Source organism: Tachypleus tridentatus, chromosome 9 (assembly GCF_004210375.1).
Source record: "Tachypleus tridentatus isolate NWPU-2018 chromosome 9, ASM421037v1, whole genome shotgun sequence".
NCBI classification, from domain to species: domain Eukaryota; kingdom Metazoa; phylum Arthropoda; class Merostomata; order Xiphosura; family Limulidae; genus Tachypleus; species Tachypleus tridentatus.
This window is the reverse complement of record NC_134833.1, coordinates 86,818,207-86,842,373: the sequence shown is the minus strand read 5'-3', so window position 1 is coordinate 86,842,373 and position 24,167 is coordinate 86,818,207. Positions and strand designations below refer to the sequence as shown.

At 32.2% G+C, this 24,167-nt stretch overlaps 1 protein-coding gene across 3 annotated transcripts in view; it reads left to right on the top strand.

The window, feature by feature from the left end:
• Positions 1–24,167, top strand: part of Cka (Connector of kinase to AP-1) — a 62,034-nt gene that overhangs the window by 13,148 nt on the left and 24,719 nt on the right. Inside the window, exons 4-13 of one of the 3 annotated variants that reach the window (XM_076455524.1) lie at positions 6,181–6,259; positions 7,755–7,922; positions 8,832–8,963; positions 11,905–11,980; positions 14,379–14,502; positions 16,854–16,964; positions 19,850–20,068; positions 21,707–21,810; positions 22,139–22,197; positions 23,196–23,312. In XM_076455524.1, the coding sequence (XP_076311639.1) occupies positions 6,181–6,259; positions 7,755–7,922; positions 8,832–8,963; positions 11,905–11,980; positions 14,379–14,502; positions 16,854–16,964; positions 19,850–20,068; positions 21,707–21,810; positions 22,139–22,197; positions 23,196–23,312 (1,189 nt within the window). The remainder of the gene's footprint in view (positions 1–6,180; positions 6,260–7,754; positions 7,923–8,831; positions 8,964–11,904; positions 11,981–14,378; positions 14,503–16,853; positions 16,965–19,849; positions 20,069–21,706; positions 21,811–22,138; positions 22,198–23,195; positions 23,313–24,167) is intronic. The other 2 variants (XM_076455525.1, XM_076455526.1) reach the window with 2 other exon arrangements.

Here is a 24,167-nt window from a genome sequence, read left to right as displayed (position 1 = left end):
CACCTCATCTTGGATATATGCTGCTGCACTTTGTTCCACAACTACAGTGGGAGTGCAGACAGATCTCTCTGCCTCCCAAAGAACCGTTCTCCAAACAAATTAAAAGCCTTTTGACCTCAATGGTTAAAAACGTTGATGAATCAACTTCAACACCTATCTCTGTCCATTACATACATTCCAACAAACCCCAAGATCCACATCCTTTGGTTCCAGGTACAGGCATTTACTCAGATACGATACATCTTCTCCCACTCCAAGATGCAACACAATCATTTGTTTATGTCCTCAGTCACTGGAATCCTCTTCCAACAGCAAAGACTTGCTCAGACGATTCAGGGCAGGATCTGTGGAGGTCGATAGACCTCCTTCAAATAAGGACAGCAAGGAAAAAAAATATGGTTGTATACAGAAGTATTCTCCACCCAATTTGCCTACACATAAATAAAAATGGCCACCTTGATACAATGGAACTGTCAAAGTTTATATTCTAATCAGCATGACATCAAAACATTGATTGCTTCCTACCATCCTGTATGTCTTACCTAATAGGAAACATTTCTGAAACCTGCCAGAACAGTCACCTTTCAACAGTTTTCTTTGTACAGAAATGACAGGCTGTATGATGGATGAGTGCATGGAGGAGTGGCATTGTTGGTTGATCAGCATGTACCCACCCTGTCTTTGCCACTCGACACACCATAGCCATCCATGTTTCCTTGGGTCATATCATCACTGTTTGTTTTCTCTACCTATCACCTGGAGAGACATATGATCAATCAGACCTTGATGCTCTCGTTGAACAGTTGCCTTCTCCCTTTTTCATCCTGGGGGACTTTAATGAACATCATCCCCTCTGGGAAAGTGCTGATATTGATAGGAGGGGTCGCTCTGTAGAGCATATGCTCTCTGATCACAACCTTTATCTTTTCAATACTGGTTCTTCTACTTATTTCCATGCACCTAGTCAGTTCTTTACTGCTATTGATCTCTCAATTTCCTCCCCTTTCACAATTCTCCCATTTTTCATGGAGGGTTGACAATAATTTACGAGGCAGTGATCATTTTCCTATAATCTTGAGAGAGACTGGCTGTGGTTGATGCCACCCGACCCACGTGACTCGGTGGAAGTTGGATCATGCAAACTTGCCCTCTTTCACTGCTCTTGCAGAACTTGATCTTGCCATCATCTGTGAGCCATCAATAGACAACTGTGTGGCAACAGTAACTGACTGTATTATACAAGCAGCTGCTCAATGTATTCCTAAAAGCTCAACATGTTTTCCACTATATCCTCATCCATGATGGAATCCTGCCTGCCACGTGGCACAGAAGGCTAAAAACGAGCCTGGGGTACTTTTCGTAGATATCCCACACTCGCAAACCTCATCGCATTCCAGTAGGCCTGTGCACATGCTTGATGGGTAAGGTGTCAAAACCAGAAGGAATTTTGGATTAAGTTCACAACCAGCATATCTTCTACCACCAGTCCCAGTCATATGAGACAAGATTCAAAAGGTCAGTGGACAATAGAACTCTGTCCCACTCTTGATCTTGCTCTCTGATATCTAGGAAGTAGCTGATACCCAGAGCATCGCCGATACTCTAGGTGAAAGCTTTTGCATGGTATCTAGCACTTCTGCTTTTTCTTCCACCTTCTTAGCCATCAAGACTCGGGCAGAGCAATCACCTCTTTCCTTTCAAGCTGATTGTCTCTATGACTATAATCTTCCCTTTACACTGGTAGAACTCAAACTGGCTTTTCATTGGTCTGACAGTACATCGATTGGACCTGATGATGTACACTATGAAATGCTGCATCATCAATCTCCTGCTTTTCTTCCTATTCTTCTGATTGTTTTTAACTGGATCTGGCAGGAGAATGTTTTTCCTGATGCCTGGCACCAGGCTATTGTGCTACCTTTCTCCTAACCTGGGAAAGATCCCAAGATTCCTTCAAACTACTGTCCAATTGCTTTGACAAGCTGTCTCTGTAAGACCTAAGAGAGGATGATTAATGCTCATTTTGTTTGGTTCCTCGAATCAAACAACCTCCTCTTGCCCACCCAGTGTGGGCTCCAACGACAGCACTCCACCATGGACCACCTGATTCGACTTGAAACGTCAGTCAGAGAAGCCTTTCTCAAACATCTTGTATCAATATTCTTTGACATTGAGAAAGCTTATGATACAACATGGAGGTATGGCAACTTGCAAGACCTCTATTATATTTATGTGGCCATTTGCCCATTTTTATGAAAAAATTTTTCATGGACAGGAGATTCCAAGTTTGTGTGAGTTCTTCTCTTTCCCGTTCTTTTCTACAGGAACTTGGAGTCCCTCAAGGCTGTGTTTTGAGTGTCACACTTTTCAGTGTAAAATTTAATGCCATCACTGAACAACTCCCTCTCACTGTTGCAAACGGGCTCTTTATCAACTTTCACACCTCATGTCAATTGTCGAACATGAGGTATATTGAGTGGCAGCTACAAACTGCCTTCAATTGTTTACTGAAGTGAACCACAGCAAACGGCTTTAACTTCTCTCTCTCTAAAACCATTTGCATGCACTTTTGCCATCAGTGGGGTATTTACCCTGATCCTGAATTCTGTATCGATGAAGTTATGCTGCCTGTGGTCCATGAGACTAAGTTCTTGGGGCTTATCTTTATACCACACATCAAGCAGCTACGAGTCAAATGTACAAGAGCACTGAACATCCTCTGTGTCCTCTCTTCCACCACTTGGGGAGCGGATAGACTTTCTATGCTAAAGATGTAGCGTGGTCTTATTTGATTGAAACTTGACTATGGATCACTGGTCTATGGCTCTGCCAGACCATCAGCCTTAAAGATGCTAGACCCTATTTATCATCAAGGACTTCAGCATTGCACTGGGGCTTTATGCACCTCCCCAGTTCAGAGCTTATATGTAGAGTCTCATGAACCTTTTTTGCATCTCTGCCCTTTGCAACTGTCTTTACTCTATGCTTTAAAACTTCTGTCCTTACCAAAGCATTCCACCTGGGGTTGTGTTTTCCTTTCTCGGTGGGCCATGCTTTTTCAGACAAGATGGTCTGCTATTGCTACTTTTGGCCTTTGTATCCAGGTGCAGTTGGATGAATTGGGTTTGTCCTTGGACAACATTGCTGTATCTACTGGTCAGCCCATCCCACCATGGCTTCTCACAGTCTCCAATTGTGACCTGTCTTTAAGTCATCTGAGAAAAGTGGACACTCCTGATTGGAATTACTGTCTGTTATTTGCTGAACATCTTTTGGATCATCCTTCCATTCCTATTTATACAGATGGTTCGAAATCAGGTGATTGTGTGGGCTCTGCCATGGTTTGTTGTGGTTTGGTGGTTGCACGCAGAATTCCCTTTACAGCTTCTGTGTTCACTGCTGAACTGAATGCCATTTCTCTTGTCCTGGATCACACAGAAGCTTAGCAGTACTCAAACTGCACTATTTATACTGACTCGCTTAGTTCTCTACTGGCCCTGGAATCGCTTCATGTTGGTTCACACCCTGTTCTCACCGATATTTAAAACCGACTGGCCCATTTCTCTTTAACATCTACTTTTATCCAGTTTTTCTGGATACTGGGCCACATTGGTATTTGCAGGACCAAGGTTGCTGACACTGCAGCTAAATCTATCTGCTCTGGCACTATCACTGCTATGCCTGTCCCATACATGGACTATAGTCCTGTATTCAAGGCTCAACTCCATGCCAGTTGGCAGTCGACTTGGAGTGAGCAACGCAAAAATGAGCTTTTCCAAATAAAACTCTATATTGGACTTTGGCTGTCTTGCTTCCATAAGGATCAGAAAGAGGAAGTTGTTCTAACTAGACTACACATTGGTCAGTGTTTTAACTCATTGTTTTCTTTTATCTGGATCTGATGCACCAGTGTGTAGTTTGTTTACCACTCAGATCACAAGAAACTACATTTTACTTTCTTGTCATCGTTATGACTCTCAACGACGGCACCATTTTAAGCATGTTCTGTCCCAAGGTTTGTTCATAACGTTGGACAGTGTTATTTGTGATGGCGACACTGTCCACCTTGGTAATGTTTTTAGTTTTTTAAAGGCCACTAATCTTTTTAATGCCATATAAGGTTTTCAATTTATACATTACACCTTTTTAATGTAGCTCCATTTTAAAAATCACAGTTCATCTAGTTTGATTTGAAATTAGAAACTGGCCATAACTTTAAATAACTCAAAACCAGGACTGGAAAGATCAACTTCGAGTGACTTACACTGCTGTTTGAACTACGTATTAGTCATCCTGGTGAGTTATAATTTTACTGCATGTCTTTTAAAACCTTTTTATTACTTTCCTTTTTGAAAACAGCAATAACGTCAAATAACTTGGAACAAGACTGGAAAGGCCAACTTCAGGTGACTGATGGTTTTTGCACTTACCTGTTAGTCTTACTGGCAAGTTATGATTATTACAATTACACTACAGAAAGTCCTTTACAACTTGAATTACTGTAGTTTTTCTCTTGACATTGTAGACTAGATGTAAACATTGGTTTTATGCTGTTTTTTTTCTTCAACTTTGTTTTGTTTTACCTTAATTTCTTTTTATGAATTTTACTAAATTTACTTTTAACTTTTTTACTGGATGTTTAGTGCAGATAGCCTAGCTGCTTTGTGCCATAAAACACTAAATCAACCTACCAACTCCATGTTTGTGGAAAACTGATGTTTCATTTGTTGTGTTATATCTAAACTGTAGTTCAGCTCAAGTTTTCAGTAGATCAAGAATCTGAAAAGTTGAAGATGGAATCTTGCATTTCTCATTGATTATTGTCAACAGTATTTTTTTAAATAGTGCAGATTTATAAAATAAAATAAAACTACTGTAGATGTTTGATTAACAAAGTAAAGAGAAAACAGGGAAAAATAGTACATCAAAGGGAAACTGATTTATAAAATTGAATGATGAAAAAGTAAATAATTCCTTCAAAATGTATTAAGTTCATAGTAGGATATAAAATATAGGATATAAAAATAAAAAGTAGTTTTTTTGGCTTGCATACATAAAATATCTGAAGCATTTGAGGAAAAGGGTGGAGAAACATTTAATGTTTACTTATCTGAATTACCAAGTCCAACAGTTTATGGTGGTCAGAAGGACAGGTGAGAACTAATCAAAGAATCATCAACATTTGTAAAACATTTCTCAAATCAAAAAGTAATTGAATAGTATTTTATTATAATTTAGCATTACAAGATTGAACAGTTTATCTTTAATGAGCTTAAGTAATTTATTTTTCATAAAATGTACTGAAATTTCTTTACCCTTATTTATCCAGATATTTTTTGTTTCATAGAAGACATTAAGTATGAACTGTAGGACACTCCTTTTATGTTTTTACACTTTTAATATAATTGTTTGCCCTTGAAAATTATACTTAAGCTGCAAAATCCTTGTAGTGTTAAGTTTTTCGATCAACAGGTTACGAGACCACTGGAAAAATACCAGAACATTGTGAAAAATTATTCAATAAACGAATGTTTTTTAAAATTTTCAATGGTAATTTGTTTGTAACCAACTTGCTAACTAATGCCAAGTTGCATTTACTTGATCTTACATAATGCACTGATATTTAGAAATAGGTGTAATGGAGTATTAGTATAACTCTGAGAATTTGAGCACAGTTAGACATTTGATCTGTTTAAAAAAATATATTTTTATAGACTGTATATGCACAAATATAAAAATGTATTATATTTTTGCTTGTATTTATGTAGCATCATAATAGGGTTAAAGTAAAAAAATACTATAAAACTAAGTTTTTATTTTTACGATTAGGCATTCCTCACATTTTCATAGAAATAAAGTATATAAACTATATATTCTGTTACTGCACTGTGCTCCTTCCTTATTTTGATGCCTGGATGAACTATTCTAACTCTTATGTGAGAAATATTTAGTTTCAGCCACTGATGCAAGTGAAAATGAGGAAAGTTGATTTTTTTTCCATTGAGTATTATGATCTTTATATTACAAAAAAATTATTTTTTACGAACACAAAAATGATTTTATTAATAATTGTAATATGAAATAAAACTTCTATGTTTTCTTATTATGAGACTTTCAGTCATGAAAATTAAAAGTTTCTTTAAAATTACATCAAATAAAATATTTTTTTTTTTTTTTCAGATGAACAAGTGGATGGTGAAGCACCACTTACAAGTAACAGTAATGTTTCATGGAAGCATGGTAGACAGTTGCTCAGACAGTGAGTGGAAAGACTTTTCCAGTAACTGAGTTGCTATTCATATAAGTGGCAAAAAAAAGTTACTTTTTTGCCTAGAGACCTTTAAAACTGTAGATTATTGGATGAGAATGATTTTTAAAATTTATTTAGATTTTTAGAGCTGTTGAAATTTGATAACATTGTAGAAAGTTTATAATTTGTAAGAAGGTAGTGTGGATGGTAAGAGGATTCTCAAAACTCAGCATATGGTATTGGTTGTTAGTTTTTTAATCATGTAGTAAAAAGTGACATGTAGAAAATGTTCCTGATTAAATGTAATAAGGTGAAACAAAACAACTGTTTTTAAGTTTTTATGCCAAGTAATATTTTAAAAGACATCTAAAGATATAAAAATAACACAGGCTTTCAGATTTAAATTTTATAAAAGTTTTGATTTTAATAACAATTTTTCCATATTCACTTGCACAGATTTTGAAAATAACATTCACTTTTTCTGTCCCATAAGAATCTTGTACAAATTGGAGAGAAAAACTATTACTTAAATTATTATGTAGTTTACTATAATATTTTTTGTTATGATTCAGTTCTAGAAGGATCAATGACTCGTGGCAATTGGTCTAGAGAAAAACCTATAGTTAGTGATTGTCAACATTTTAAGCACAACAAAATACAAAATAGAACTTGATTTTAATGAAAGTGATTCACTTATATAAAAGTACATAAGATTTTGTGAAAAAATCTGTACATGATGGACAAAAGTAGATATCATTTTTGGATTTGGATACAGGAGTTTTGGTAGAACATGTAAAACTTTCAAGACAAAAACCATCAGAGGCTTGTGTAATTTCAAGTTTGTTTAATAGTATACAGTAAAGGGTATGTATAGAGTAAATTACCAGTAAGGAATGTGATTCCCACAGACTGTAAGAGATATAAATCATATTTTTAAAAATTATTTAACATCATTACACCATAATCTTTAAATTTTTGAATTGAAAATATCAATGAAAACTAAAAAGTGGAGCTGAATAGTTTTTTCTTCAATACGTTTTCCTACTCTTCATTATTGTGTTTATACTTATCACTTTTAGCGTTTATCTATGGTTTTATGAAGGTTTTTATATGCTTTTGGTTTGAACATCATTTGAACATTATCTGAGAAATCTGTCATTTTGAATTTGGTAAACTTAATATTCTCAGGTGGTTTTTCAATAAAATAGGTTCAGAGTGAACTATGGTTTCTAAACACTTCTGTGAACGGCATATTTAACTTCAATGTATATTTACTTCAAATTATTTTCATTGCCTAAATCATCCCGTGTGTAATTTTCAGTTTTTGTCTATTCCTATGAGCCACTTACAAACAAAATTTGATGTTATGGCTCACATAAATAGATGAAAATAGCCTTAGTGCAAAGTCGGATAGCCTTAAAACAATTTGCAGAAGGAGTACGTATTAACAAAATCTGTACCAGTATATGTATTGCAAACAGAGTCTGTATTATATTCTCTGCAGATACCTCCAAGAGATTGGATATACAGATACAATCATTGATGTTAGGTCGTCCAGAGTTCGCAAGCTTTTAGGGTTAGCACCAAGTAACTCAGAAGGAGAAGACAAGCAACTGTCACCAGTGATTAATGGTGAACAGTTTGATAAGCGAACTATGGACACACAAAAAAGGTAAACATAGTTGTTGTTTATCTGTCTTTTAAGTAACCTGAACAACTTTTTATTTGTTTTGGGGATGTGTCTAGACTTACTTGACTTGTGAAATGTGTCACAAATGTTTTATCGAAGTTAAATTTAACATGTCACATTTTTTATTTATAGTGAAGTATAGTTTGGTAACAATTTTCAGCTAAGTTGTGGAAATTGAAGTAGAGCTTGAAGTGTTTTAGGCACTTGATGAAAAGATGTGTATAATTAATAACCATGGATCATTTATTTAGTATCTACTTAGAATCATTACTTTTCAAGTGATGCCTTCAAACAAACTTAAATATTTCTTATTTAATAGTTTTTTTAAGACCATGTAGCTTTTGAAATCCACAATAACAGAACAATGCCAAGTTTATATAGTTACAGATTTCAATACTTATACAATCCTCTGCATTCCAACTTTTGTTTATAATAGAAACACATGCACTGCATATTTTATAACAGAATGTTATTAATGACATATGGCATGAGAAATTATTTTAGTTTAAAGTGACCTTTATATTTCTTGATGTTTGGGAATCTTTAGATTAACTTTCACACAGTTCTTTAAACATAATTCCTAGTTTTATCTGTTATTTTGGCTAATATCCAGTTGAAGTCATGATTAAAATTACTTGTGTAAAAAAATAGTATTATTTTAAGACTAACTTTAAAATCATTGAGTGATTGTAAACTTTTAAATTTCATTGTACTCATTTTTACTGATCTCACTTTAAAAAATATTCTTTGGAGGTCTGATGAAGGTGAATTTTTCTGTAACAAAATATTTCTTGCTTTATCAAAAAGAACTTAATAGATCACAGTAAGTAGTATTTCAATTACAGAAGTGCTAAATTAACAAGTTCACTGTTATGCCTGAATGTCTTACAGGAACACTGGTAAGAAAGTTTCCAACTCAGCAGCAGAAAGCACCTTGTTAGATGCAGAGGCATCAGTACTTGCTACATTTGACTTTTTAGCTTCTGAAAGTACAGACATGGATGATGATGATGATGAAACTAGGTAAAACTTGAACAACAAGTATTTCACTTTTGAGAACAATATTAAAATTAAGACAGTTGATTTTAATAACTGCAAAGACATTTTTAGTAACTACTTTAATAGTTAATAGTGTAAATCATGCAAACAGACTGCAAAATGTAAAACATTCCTTTTGACTATACAGCTACAAGTAGTAAGATGTAAAAAGATCAAAACAATTATAAAACTGTTAATGAATAAGCTGAATTAACCACACAAATGTATAACAGTTGCTCTAATTATCTGGTTGAATATAATCATGCTTAGTATCCCATGTTAACAAGTCTAATTATTAGTTAGTTGTTTTGTAATTATTAAATAGTAATTAGTTTCTTGTCTTTATCCTATGCTCTGGCTTATAATCTGGTTCAGTATTCAATATTATCCAACTCTAATACAATGGAGAAAAAAATCTAAGAAAATCTAGAATTCAAGAATGTTTAACGAATACATGACTGCAATAGTATTGAAATAAAGGAATATGGAAAGCACACAAGAAAAGCAAAAATAAGTTTTCTACATCCAACTAAAAGATAACATGGTGAACCTTGCATAGAAGTTAGTGAAACTTGGATACCACTGTTAAAAACATTCAGACAAGTTAATTGGTCCAAATTCAGTGTTGTGTGTGCATGTGTCTATATAATATGTTGTGAATTATTAAGGCTGCATTAATACTATAGCAATGAGTAGATCAAAGTGAGCATGTCATGACCTTTTACAGAGTTAGATTCAAAGCTTAATTACTTTATTATCAATGTATGTGAGTAAACTTAAAATCAAAATTTTGTGAATAAACTAGATGTTAATGTTATGTAATTTTTTAAATTCTTAATTTTGTAAGAAAATATTTAAAACAATCTTCATTCTTCTCTAATTTAATTACTGCTCATCTTTGAAGCACAGAATTTAACATAAATTACTCATAATGTATTTATTACAAAGATAAAGACAAATTCTTAAAACCTTCAAACTTATTTGTTGCAGAGTCACAAGCTAGTGAATTACTAGTCATGCCCACCTGTCACATCCTCTTACAAATTGCCAGTAATTCTCTCTGATGTTTTATACTACATAATTCATAATCATCAGAAAAGACAAATTTTTAACCTTTTGAATGGCACATAGTGTTACATTTTCAGTACATAGTATTAATAATGTTTTCTTCAACTTAAAAGTTTATTTCATGATGTTCAGATTTAGCAGGTAAGGGAATTAATTTAAACACTTGTATTACTTAGAAAGCCAGTTAAATTATAACAGTAATGGGTCTTTGTGTATGTGTTAATATTCTGTGTTACAGGATGAATTATTTAAGTAAATAAAATTGTAAATAAAAGTTGGCTTAAATACCATTAGCAACTGATAGCAAAAAAAATGTGATGGTCATGGGAAAGTACCATATTTTTTTTATGTATATTTGTTATTTATTGTTATAAAGTTTGTGTAAAAAATTTACCAGGTTAGATTAAGTTAAATAATGATAAAATATTTAAGGGGTATGCTCAAGAGCAGCTACATTATGAAATACAGTGACTGTGGTCCAGATGTAGTCCACTTTGTAAGATATTTTGTGATCAATATATGAAGGTATACACAATCAGTGAAAAATCACATAAATTTCTTCACTTTTTGTCATTGTTATTGTGAAGTATGTATTTTTAATTAAACAGAAAATAAAACTGATTACCACATATTCATTGGTAGTTTATTCTTAAATTTGAACCTGGACACCACACAGTCATCTTGAAGACTTTTGTGAAGATAGAAACAGGATAAAAGTAATTAGTAAACAGTTTTGTTAAGAAAAATTAGTTAATTAATAACTAAGATGTAGGCGATTGTCACAACCTTACTGTAGGTTACCCTATTAACCTTTTCTGTGATTTGCTAATATAGCTCAGGCACCTTTCATGTTTTAAAACATACTTGCCTGAATTTCTGTACATCATTACATTGCATTTATTACATTAGTACTCACTAGATGGCATTGGAAATACTATTCGTGCTGTTTTTTATTGAATTTTTTCTGAATTATGCATCATAAGTAATGGAGGAAAGCATTCCTATTCCTTACTGTAGTTTCATTGAAAAACATATGTTGTATATAAATATAGATATGTAACGTTTATTTATCAAGTATATTTTGTACAGAAATATTGGCCCAGCATGTCCAAGCTTGTTAATGCGTGTGACTCGTAATCTGAGGATCGTAGGTTCGCATCCCTGTCTCACTAAACATGCTCGCCCTTTCAGCCGTGGGGGCGTTATAATGTGATGGTCAGTCCCACTATTCGTTGGTAAAAGAGTAGCCCAAGAGTTGGAGGTGGGTGGTGATGACTCTCTGCCTTCCCTCTAGTCTTAGTACAGATAGCCCTCGAGTAGCTTTGTGCAAAATTTAAAAAAACAAACAAAAACAAAATATGCAGAAATATTTATTGCATTAATATCTAAACATGAGTTATCAAAAAGCAAACTAATTTGATTTTGTGAGTTTTCCAAAAAAGCCCGACAAAGGAATGTTTAAGCAAATAAAAAAAAACCTAATTAATCAGACCATTTAAAATTACCCTACTAACAACTTAAGTTGTAAAAAAAGACAAAATCTGGTTTAAGCACACTAAAACAAAACCATCCTAATTAAGGAACAATAGAGTCAGGTATCTGATTTTATCAGTACACAAACCGTTTTTTAAAATATTTCCTTTTGGAAAAACTTTTTTCAATAAAGGTTAGTTATTTGGTCGTGTAGTCTTGCACCTTTTACTGTTCTATGAAATGTGTTAAATTAGAATCATTAAAGGCTATACAAAAGAATTATTCTGAAATCAAATTTTTTGAAATTTTTAGAAATAGTAGAAAAGGAAATAAATCATTGTTCTGCAGTTATAACAATACAATAATTCTCTTCCTCGTGTTTTAGTGACGATGCTAGTGAGAGTGGATCTGCAGACGAAGCTTCCAATAGAATAGAAATCAAAATATCTCCAAAATCGAAGGTGTGTAGCAATATGTCATTTCACATTTGTTCTTATTTCTCTTATGGCATTGCCAACATGTGCTTGCTTCCTTCTTTTTCTTTTTTTTTCATGAATGATAAATACAGGTAGAAAAATGTTCAAGTTCTTTTAAACTAAAAATCCTGCATTTACTACAGTTAATGTTGACATTTTTCAAAGGCATTTCAGGCTCATATTTTTTCACTGTCTGAAAGTTTAGCAGTTAACTCATTTTGTGTGCTGAACATAATTTATGCATGTCTAGTAACAGTATTTTATTTAGCATCACTATTTACATATTCATTACACACTCAAATTTACTTGCTCTTCAGGATAAAGGGCCCAGTGCAATTGACTCAAAAACAGTTTATACTTATTTGACCTTTGTGTATTATTCAATACAAACTCTTTCTTCTGGGTACCCCAAATTCATGTTAGAGTGTATTTTTCTGCCACAAAATGTACAACTGAAGGTCACTGATTAGTATTAGAATATTGGGCTGCAGAGTTTAAGAGGCAATAGTATAATGTCAGTTGTAAATCTTTTTCTAATGTTACATATTTTAGGTACATTGCTAAGACATGTTGGTATTTGATTATATTATATATTGAATAAATCATAACTACTGTGAATAAATAGATGTAAATATACTTGTAAATTCTTATCTCAAAGAAAGATCTATGAGACTTCTGTTCCACTGAGTATACATGTATGTACCATCACTCATCTTGAACTTGATTCACAGTGCTTGTCAGCATGAATATATCTTTTCTAATTGTTGTGATTAAGCACACTGTCATAATTGGTTGAAGATTATGAAGCTCCACTGGATGACATGAATGTCTGGAGTCTTAAGTTATCAGTTTGAACAAGTTTGTGCTTGAAACCACTATGAAGATCAAGAAAACAGCTCTATCCTTGAAACAGTAACATCACTAAAGGAGACTTAAAACTTGGATGACATTTTGCTTGAAATTAAGGAATAGTATGATTATACTTGACAATAAAGTTAACATTTTGATTGGGAGTTAATGAGAACTGAAGATAATTTACCACCACCTTTACATATTGTTACAGTTGTGTAGTGTGCAAACAGTGACTCTACAAGAGCATATGTTAAACTATGTAAAGTGTGTGACTTAGGCCCATCTGAACAATGCATCCAAATGCTACTCGAATATTTATTCAGGTTCTTTGTTATTTGTCAAAAACATTTCTTTCTGTCTCTCTTTTTCTTACACAACAGTCAGTTTGCAAATGGAGTTAGTAGTCCTTGCAACAACAATGAAGCAAAAGTAACAATTCATTAACAAGACTGATGACACTAGTGGACCTTTACTGATTTGTTGCTAAGTAGAAAGTTCAAAATTATGTCTTACTATGAAAATTAGTCACTTATTTCTTTGTTAATAAAAATCTGTTGCTTGAGATATGCTGTATATGGTCTCTGTTTTAGCACTGTTCTTAATACATACTAAACTACATTCTATTTTTGACTTCAAAGCTATGCTATATAGACTTCTGTTGGAATGCACAATGTATCTAGTTATCTCTTGCAGTAGTTTTAATAACCACTCTTTGTTATTCTTAGTTTAAAAGAGAAATGAGTCATTTTAACCTGAGAACACATTAGAGGTTTAAAGTTGTGTTGTGAATTTAAAGATTTGGTGAAGATTAGATATTTTACCATTTTTAAAAAGGATAATGTTAGTTGACTTTGAATGTATTACAAGAAATATTTGTACTTAGTTATTAAATTTGAGTTATTTATGCATATTTTACAAACCAAATGGTGAACAGATTTCAGTAACTCCATGGCTCTTATGGATTCATGTATTATTTATATTTATTGATATTCAAGTCGAAAGATTTATGTTTTGTAAATCAAATAAACAGACTGCATACATTGTTTTTTCATTCAGAAATTAAAGCCTCTTTCTGTGATGCTTATAGCTGAAAAGTGCATCTATTTTTAAAAGAAATAGTTTGCTTAATGATATTGATGGGGAAGTTGTTTTTTCATTGCATTTGATGGTAGTTTCCTCTTTCATAAGGTTTCTATTATGCATGTCATTTCTCACATATATGAGTATGATGTTTATATGTGATGTTGATAACTTTAAAAAACATTTCCTGTATTCAATGGATCTTTCTATGTTTTCAAGCCATAATTTCATGATTTTTTTATTCACAATATTCTAGCTAATAGAGAATTAAACATTGTAAAACAAATAGTAATAGTTTTATTTTATTGATGCAAAAGCTTGTAGGTACTCTTGCCACTTTTTTGTAGTACACTGAAATTAATTTTTCTTCAATATGTATAACAAGAAAGTGTATCTTAATTGACAAAATGCTGTCTTTAGTATATAAAACTGAACAGCAATATTTTTTTAGATGTTAAGTGGTACAGTTAATGATGCTGAAACGGATGAAGTTTTAGCAGCATTTGATTTCTTGGGGGCTGATTCCACAGATGGTGGTGGAGAAAGCAGAAGTCAGGGAGAGGTGTCTGACTGGGGTAAGTATACTCTTTGTTGAAATGTAGTCCCATGTTTTTTAGTATTTTTATGGTAAGTACATGAAAATATTGCACAAAAAAGTGATTGTGTTAGTTCTGGAGAAATTATCTGAGGTAAGTTTTTTTTAGAACCATTGTGATTCATTTGTATTTTATATCACATAATCTTCCATGTTATGTCAAAATGCATGTGGCTTTCCTTTTTATTAACTGTTTCATTTAAAATAAAATACCTTATGCTCCAAGTGGTGAGAGAAAATGTATTTTTAACATCAGCATTTATAATTTATGGTAGTGTTGGCTGTTGAAAACTAAAAATAAGTAAAAAAAAATAATTTTGAGTTGCTCTCTAAACAGTAGTAACCTTTGGTAAAGGTGTAAAACTGAAACAGAGAAAAAGTTAAAATCTGATGTTTGTAGAGATTGAGATTGCTTATTTATACAACACTTAGCATGCTCTAGTCCATACCTTCTTTTCTTAATTTGAAAAAAAATAACATTTTTCCCTTTAATACACAGTTTGTTTAAAATATATCTTTGTTCTTTCTAATAGTCCTTTCTTTTTTAGTTTGATTTTAATTACTTAATCTTTTTTACACTTTAAGAAGTGTTAAGCAGTGTGACTCAAACTGACAGTTAAAAGCATTTGTTTGATCGTCTGATATAATGAAAATCTTAAATTTATTTTGTTATTGCTTACTTAGTGTCCTTATACCTCAGCTATAACAAAAGCAAGATCAGTAGGTAAAACAAGTTTGAGATGGACTGAAACTCTTAGTATTTCTTCAAAATACACCTACAGTTTAAGAAATAACATTGTTGCATAAACTTCTCTAGCTCCTAATTGCTGAGTGTTTAAATGTTTTCTTTGATCTTTTGCAGTCCTCAAACATCAGCCAGTTTGAGTTTAAAATGTGTTTCTGACTACTTCTAAAATACATTTTGGTTTTCTTATAGAATATTCCTTTATTTGAACAGATAAACCTAGTGACTAAACCTAGAATAAATGCAACTAGATGTTACTGTGGAGAAATTTTTCTATGTAGAAATAACATCTACAAATGAAAACAACAGGTGTATTGTCGTTGTGGACTTGGAACTGGGCACATATTTTAGTGCAGATTTAAATGTATTGGTGATTATCTTCCTTCCCATATTGGTCTTGTTATCCTGTGAAAGGGCAAAAACTAACGAAATTTCTAAGCATCATTAGTCTAAATAAGATATGCTTTTAAATTCTTGTTAGACATGTGGCTCTATGGTTATTGTGCGAGAGTGAATTATCCTTTTGTCATAAAATCATGCTCTGAACTTTGAGGCCATGAATGCATTAAGTTATTAAATTACTGTAGCCTAAGTGTTGGTGGTAAGTGCTATTGACTGACTGTCTTTCCACTAGTCTATCAAGTGATGGCTATTATAGATAGTCCTTGTGTGGCTTTGCATGAATCAAAGTCAAACTAAACTATAGCATTTTTTTTAAAATTTATATCTAGATACACAAACATTTTTATTGTCATCAGTACAAATGCTTAAGTGCCATGTTACTTCAGTTAATAAAGAAACATACCAGTTTTTCTACAGAAAAATAACTATCTACACATTCTTATCAACAGTTTTAGAAACACAAAGATTTCATCACTCAGCAAAATCCAATCTCAAAATTTATTCATAAATTGTACAACTGAATAAATATTTGTTGCAAATTGTAATATTAAATTAACTAAATCTTTTATTTAAATGTGTGCCAGCATTGAGAAAACAAGATATGAAAGTAGATAGTCTTCAGTGCAGTAAGATGGGTCCTTTAAGTATATCATTTATCATATTAAGAATAGAAATTCTACATCATATTGTAACATGGAGATATTTCTTCTGTGCATACTGAAACATAAAAATAAGACAAATGAATCATCATTTTAGCTAAAAAAACTTTTTTTGGCAAATTATTTCACACAGAAAAATAAACATCTTTTTGCCAAAATGTTCTATTTGCTTTTAATATTTTTGAGTAAGTAAATAAGAAATATTTCTTCATATATGTTTGATCATGAAAAATTATCTGTGGCTTAAGCACTAATCTGTATTTTTCAGTTAAGGTGTTACCTTTGGTAATGCTCTTATTTAATCTTATTTTAAGGCACTGAGCTCATATTTCAGTGAAATGCTTGTGACGTATTAGTCCTTAGTAGTTTCTGTATTTAGTGGACAATACAGTGTATACCATTTTGTATTCAGAACTAGTAGCATTGTTTAGCAGCTCCATGCTATAAGAGTTACATCTGCATACTATTAATTTAGAGCATTTACCCATCAGAAATAAATGTTTATTAGTATTGCTTTCTGAACAGACAAATCAGAGAATGTCTGTGAGGATGAATGGGGAACCAGTCCCCAAGCCATTTCCAAGTTGATGGAAGAATATCATAAAGAGAAGAAGAGTAAAAAGGGCACATCTCAAAGTAAGTGGGCCCCGACTAGTTTGTGCTTGGGGTGCAGTGTGTTAAAGCTTTGTCTTCAAAATATGGGTATCTACTTTACAACTTCATTTACCTTTCTGTTTTCAAATCTCTGGGTTGCTTTTAAAACTTGGAATACTTTGATATTCCAGCATCAAATCTACAGCTTAAATTAACTTCCTTGCTAATAATACACCTTGGACTGGTCTGTAGCATTGACTTAAAGTTTTCTCTCTCAATTTAGGTTTTGTAAATAGAGAAATCTTTTTCTTTCTTCTTGAGACCTGGAAAGTGTCTAAAGCTTTGAATACCTACGTGCCTCTGAGACTTGTGGCCTTGGGTTCTCTGTGTTGCTGGTGTTAATTTTGTTTTTAATCCTATTAGTTTTATAAATAATCAGTATGTATTTTATTTCTGCTTTTACCTGGTTCACTGTTGGTTACTTTCTTGCTTTCCAGACAAGGTGTTAAAACTTAAAATAATCAGATAAATTTTGTGTATTTCTTTTTAGTAGTCTTATTATTTGTATGTTCTAAAACTATGCAGTTAAAAATAGTAAGACACAAAGGTAAAAAGAAATAAAATTTTGATGTTCTTACAAATGCCAGTTTTCATTTAAATTGTATGATAGTTGTTTTTCTTAAATTTTCCAGCATATCATTCATTCTTAAACTCACAATCCGACATTATGTTTTGCTCGCTGCTATAAAATTGCAAATACACTTGTCTCTTGTTGTATTAGAACAATAAAAAGAAATTTCATTTAGTTCTTCAAAGTAAATAAAAGAATAACTTATAATTTCATTATTAATATTACTATATAAAATTAATACAAAAAGAAACTATAAAATACATTTTTCTGGTCATTTTGTCACATAAAACTTCACATTGTTTATATGTGCTATGACTGGAAGATTTGTTTGGTGTCAGATTTTCATTTTTTGATAGCTAATTTTGTGATCACTTGAGAACAAAAGGTGGTTTTGTTAAATCGGTGGAAGTATATGTTACAAAGTCGTGGTTTTCTAAGAGCTTTCGTTGGTAACCTCCAAATGTGCATCCAACTAAACCTGCTTTTTGTTTTATTGTGTTTTGTACTTTGTTTAAATGGTCATAGAACTGTCCTTGTTTTTCACTATTGAACTTACTCTTCAGAAAAAATCTTTTGCCATTACTATTCTGTTCTGTATTAATTTGCATCATACAACTATTGCTATAGTAAAACCTAGATATTTGAATTCGTTGACATGACCATGCATTCAGTCTTTTTCACACTGAGGAACATCACTTTTACGACCACTATGTCTAAGATATGTTACAGACATTGTTCTGATCATGGTATCAAAATTGTGTTGTCTGCATGTCAGATGTTGTTCAGATTGTATCTGCCCACATTCATGTATTTAGTGCTTTTTTCACTGTAAATCTGGTGATAAAACACATCCTTTTCTCACTTGTATTTCTCATCTATTCTCATTGCTGTTGTTTGATCTCAGTACAGGTTTCTAATCATGCAAAGATCTTCATCAATGTATGAATTCTCAAGTAGATAAAACAGTTAATCATTTCTCACCTTTATCAAGTGTGTGTTAGTTAACCTGAAGATGGCTTAAGAAGGTCGAAATGTTGTTCTTTGCTTTATTAGTAAAAGCGTTAATACCCATACAAGCCGTTCTGAGATACAATATATCTATCTGTTTTGTGGCCATCAGTGAATCTTGTTTTTGCAAAGGTACTAGCAATCACTTGCTTTTTGTCCAGTCAGAGTTTGGTAAAATGTTAGCCAGTAAACAAATGATCTGGAATGACTTAAAAAATTAGGTTCTACAAAATTCTGTGCCTAGCCCATGTTAAAAATATAGTGAATTGTTTTTAATTACATATTTTGTTCTCAAAAATACCATTAATTGTCACAGTGATGTACCAGCTTTGTAGCTAATAAAAAATATGAAAGCAGATCCAAGAGGCATGGATTATTGTTTAAGTTCAAGCATAATTTCCGAGTTTTCAAGTCTAAATAACTGAGCCTTTGAGATAGAGTTCTTATAGTGTAAATTTTTACTTATGTTAATATCTGTCAGGAAGAACATTTGTAACAATGTGTAAATTTGGATCATGTGAGCAGTGATTACTAGCTGCCTTCCCTCTAGTCTTACACTACTCAATTAGGGATGGCTAGTCTAAATAACTGAGCCTTTGAGATAGAGTTCTTATAGTGTAAATTTTTACTTATGTTAATATCTGTCAGGAAGAACATTTGTAACAATGTGTAAATTTGGATCACGTGAGCAGTGATTACTAGCTGCCTTCCCTCTAGTCTTACACTACTAAATTAGGGATGGCTAGTGCAGATGGCCCTTGTGTAGCTTTGCTCAAAATTCTAAAAGACAAACAAGCATAATATATAGTTTCATCCATTTATAATTCTATCTGAGAACTGTATTGAAGTAAATTAATATAAAATCATTTTCCTTACATTATTTCAACAATTTTATCCAGTTTTTACAACAGAACTTTTATGTATTTCAGTGCTAACAGTTTTTTATAGGACATAATTCAAGATCATTAAATGATGAAAATAACTGACTTTTAATAACTGTTGACATTCAGATGGAGTTCTAATCAGCTAACCTTTGTTCTGAAATAATTTCATTGTACCTTCTTTCCTTTGCACACACAGTCTATTTGTTCCTCAATGGAATGTGCATGTTTTGTGTTATATTGTGATTTTTGTCATAAATGTGTTAAGTAATAATTTCAGATTTAGTATATTTTCCTTAAGTTTTCCAAACACATATTGCTTCATTTTTTATTTTTTTTTATCTTATTGTGCATGCTGAGTTTATATTGTATTACATCTACTTCTGTCATCTTGCTTCATTGGTCAGGACCCAGAAGGTCAGACTTGCAAGCCATGCTTGTGAGCCTGTCAGAGAGTAATAGTGATGAAGAGAGTCCATCAACAGATGGCTCTTCTGTTCTCCTCTCTGATCCGAATTCTTCAGACATCATTTGTACTGTCAAGAAATCTAATGAGCTTCAGAGGACTTCTGACTCCATCTCCAATTTAAGCCCACTCCTGGGGTTTGAGGCCACTAAGAACACTAGTAAGTGAGCAAAAGAGAATGGTATGTAAGCATGTTTGATATTTTCAAGTGTGACATTATTAAATGGTATTTTGATAGCCAAGTGGAAGGTAAAGCTAAGAAAAGGTAAGAAGTTATTGCAGATGAAATTAATAAAGAATTCTGTTTTGATTATTCTTAAAATTAAAAAGAAAAAGAGGTTAAGTAAAAATCACAGTTTTAGGCATTGCTACATGTTTCATTTAATCAACCCAGGTACCATTGTTTTTATGTTAACTATAATGAAATAATTTCTGATCTAATGAAAAAAATCAGTTTTTTATTTACAATTTTAAAAAATATATTGTTAATGTATTCTTTCCAGTTCATTCTTATTTCATATAAACAAAGGGGAAAAGAACAGATCTGTAACATGCATATAATGATTAATTCTGTTTTCAAATAAAAAACAATTTTAATATAATAAATGGTTGTTTATAACAAAATATTATGAAATGCACAGCTTGGTATATGAATTTGGAGTAAGCTTAACTCTCCTAAGCTGGCTTGAATCTTTTTGAGAGTTTATTGTTATTACAATAAAGGTGCCTAACTTGTATAGAGGTTGATGACATTATAATAAAGCAAATCTGGAGCTTTCTCACATTATTACATTCCATCTATCATGTATGGTTATGCTCCACCTGACAGCAAATGCGTCTTAGAAATAGCCTTACAACAAATTCTTTTGCAAAAGGTGCAGCCATACAACTGTCGTATCTAAAGGACATCCATCCTCCTCATGTTCTTCTCGTAAGTTATTCAATGTACATGGATAAGTTTCTCGTTACCCATTTTTTTAAGTCTGATGAAACAGAAATCTATAAACATTACATCTTATAACTTGAATGGTATGTCTGCATGTGGAATAGCTTGTATACCATCTTCATTCTTCATGTGGAATTGCATATATACAAGCTTCATTCTTCAGCCCCTGAGATATGTGACATTTAAACAAGTATGCCATGGAAGTAACTTGTGTACATATGACTTTTGTTGCTTTTCCATGCAAAGATCTTTCATGATTATGCTATTACTGTTGCCTAAAGCATGTGAACAACTTTTGCCAGTGACTTTTATGATCACAGATGTTTACCATGGCTGGGTACAGTTTGTTGCAGGTGTCTTTCTGGATAGTCCTGGTTCCCATTTGCTTCATATTTCTTTATTTACCAGTGCCATCAAGTATAAGAGGTATTATCATCTTTGAATTTTTAAATCTGTAACTTACCTTTATGATCTGAGTTTATGAATAGTTTGCATCAGAAAGGATTGTTGCATACCCATCTCAACAATAAAAAATTAATGGTAGCATTTATGGGCACTACACAGTATCAAAATACAGTTCTGGAGCATGAGATTTCACCAAAACTGTATTGTCCATGATTATCACACGTCTTGCTGATCTGAGTATGCAAATTTAATTTAATGCAATGTACTCAACCCTCTGTAATTCAGTACTTTCTAATAACTGTAGGTTTGTTTTATTTTACAGACTGTCCTTTTTATTTAGTTATGTTGACTCAGATTAATATGTAAATTTGTTTCTAGTTCTGATCTTTCTTATTTACTAACTTTTTGATAAAAAGTTCTTATTAACTTTTCTCTGACTTTTGATAGGTGTTAGAAGACCAGTAGCTGAAGATGACAGTTTGGAAGCAACACTTGGTCTTGGGGAACTTGCTGGGCTAACCATCAGTAATGAAGCTGAGAGTAGTTACGATGTGAGTATCAGTTAAGTATAATAAACTGATAAAGTGGTTTAAATCTTTTAATGTCTGAAGTGCTCTGAAATCTATCATTTCAAATGTAGCATGATAAATGACACTTAAGAGTTTTTATAGAAAAAATTTAACATTTTTTTTGTTTATGAGCTTCATTGTTAGTGCTGGGAAATTACATTTTGAAGTTAGATTTCAATGTTTGTGTATAATCTTTTTTAATATGTTAATTTTTAAGCCCTTGTTTGAAATAATGTACTCTGTTCAATTTTTATACTTAGCGTTCTGCATGTCATTCTTTTTCACATATCTGATTTACTCTTTGTGTTAGGTTTCATCTGCAAATGAGGTTTTCAGAAAAACCTGGAGTGCCAAGTATACACTTAGAAGGTAAAGGTTTTGGAAAGTGTAATAGCTGCAGAAACATAAATGTGAACAATGCCTGTATCTTTAAAGTAATATGTAACGTATACTATGATTCTGAAGTTGCTAAAGATATATCCTCACAAATATTTGGCTAGCTTTTAGTAAACATTACAAGTCTGCAATACCCAAAAACATCAGATTTTTGAATGAATAATTTTGTTACTACATGCTAAGAATAAAAGTATTTCTTTTCATCTTACAGTTTTCATGTTTCATTTGTATAATCTTTAGAACCTCCAAAATTAATATTAATTATTAATTTTTCTCTCCTGAGATTAGCAAATTTGGCACTGTACAATATAATTAAAAGTTGAAAAATATGAAATGAATAATACTGTATCCCCAGCACTGCTTCTAGTATGATCAGAAAGAACTAAATTAAGTTGTCCTAACATATTTAACTTCTTACCTTTTTACGTCTGATTTATTTTACTTTTGTGGTTTTATTTATCTTACTTTGAATGACTATTATCAGACTACTGTGCTTAAAAAGCAATAAATTACAATAGGAGCTTATAAACTGTTTCCTGTAAAAGTGACTTAAAATCACATGATTCCAGGGTGTCCTATTCACACATGCTTTGAGCTAGCATAATGTTTTTTGTTTTGTTTTTAATTTTACTGCGGTTTTATTAGGCTAAATTGACAAATTTATAAATTTACATTTTTTTAGATACTTCTAAAGTATGTATACAACAACATATACATAAATGGATTACAATAAACTGGTGAACTTAATGCAGTTGCTGCTTGAATAGATGTTCTTTCTTAAACCCTGTTGAGTATCATTTGTGTTCAAAAAATAATGTACATTTTAAGATGCAAAAAAAGATATCAGTCAGTAGGATAGAAGGTTTGGAAACTGATATAATTTATCTGGCTTTATAAATAAGGTATGCCATATTTCATTTTTTTTTTTTTTTTTCAATAAGTTTATTCAGCAGATTTTTTCTTCATCTTAGCCACTTTGATGGAGTAAGAGCTCTAACATTTCACCCTGTTGAACCAGTGCTTATAACAGCAGCAGAGGATCATACTCTGAAACTCTGGAATCTTCAAAAAACCGTGCCAGCCAAGAAGTGAGTTGAGTGTTTTTAGTGTTTGATATATTATACTTTTGGGACCAATAAACTGAAAACTGCTTAAGAAAAGTTGTAATTTCATGTTACAGACCCATGCAGGTCCTTCATTATAAATTACCAAATGTTACTCCTTTATAGATCCATAGTAAGCTTGTACTGGTTCTTCCTCTTGTCTGGTCTGGTTTCTACATGAAAAATATAACAGAGTTGTTGCAATTCCTTGTGCATATTTAATAATTTGATTTTGATTCTATGTTGGTACATAAATTTGTACTGGCCCTGTAGAGACTTCTTTTGAACAAAGGTTAACATCTCTGTTATCAGTTATGTACTTTAAGTTATCACAGTAATCATGGGTATGTGCTGAATAAATAGTGTATAAATGTTCTTGAAATAACACTGACTAGCTTATTGTTGTGAAGATTGCTCTCTGTGGCTTAAAATCTCTCACTCAGGGCTGATACAATTTATTTGTTTCCAAAGTCCTCTCAGGTTGTTCAGGGTTATCTGCAGTTGCTATTGCCATTGGCTTTACATTTTCACCTTATAGCACATGCTATAACTACTTAGTTCACAAACATCACATCTAAGGCCTTATGCTGACAGTTTAGCTTTGCTTACTGCTTCATTCCAGAGCAACTTTTACCACCAAGTACCACATCAAGGTCATATTGAGACTTGTAGACACTTAAAAATTTTGCTGCTAGTTTTCTATAGATAATAACAGATGGTTGCTTTTTCCTATAGACACAAGATAAGTTAATGCTGGTTTTGTGTTGGTATAAAATATAATGGTTTTATATACATATGTAATATACTGACAGTGCTGATTATGTGTGGATACATAATAAA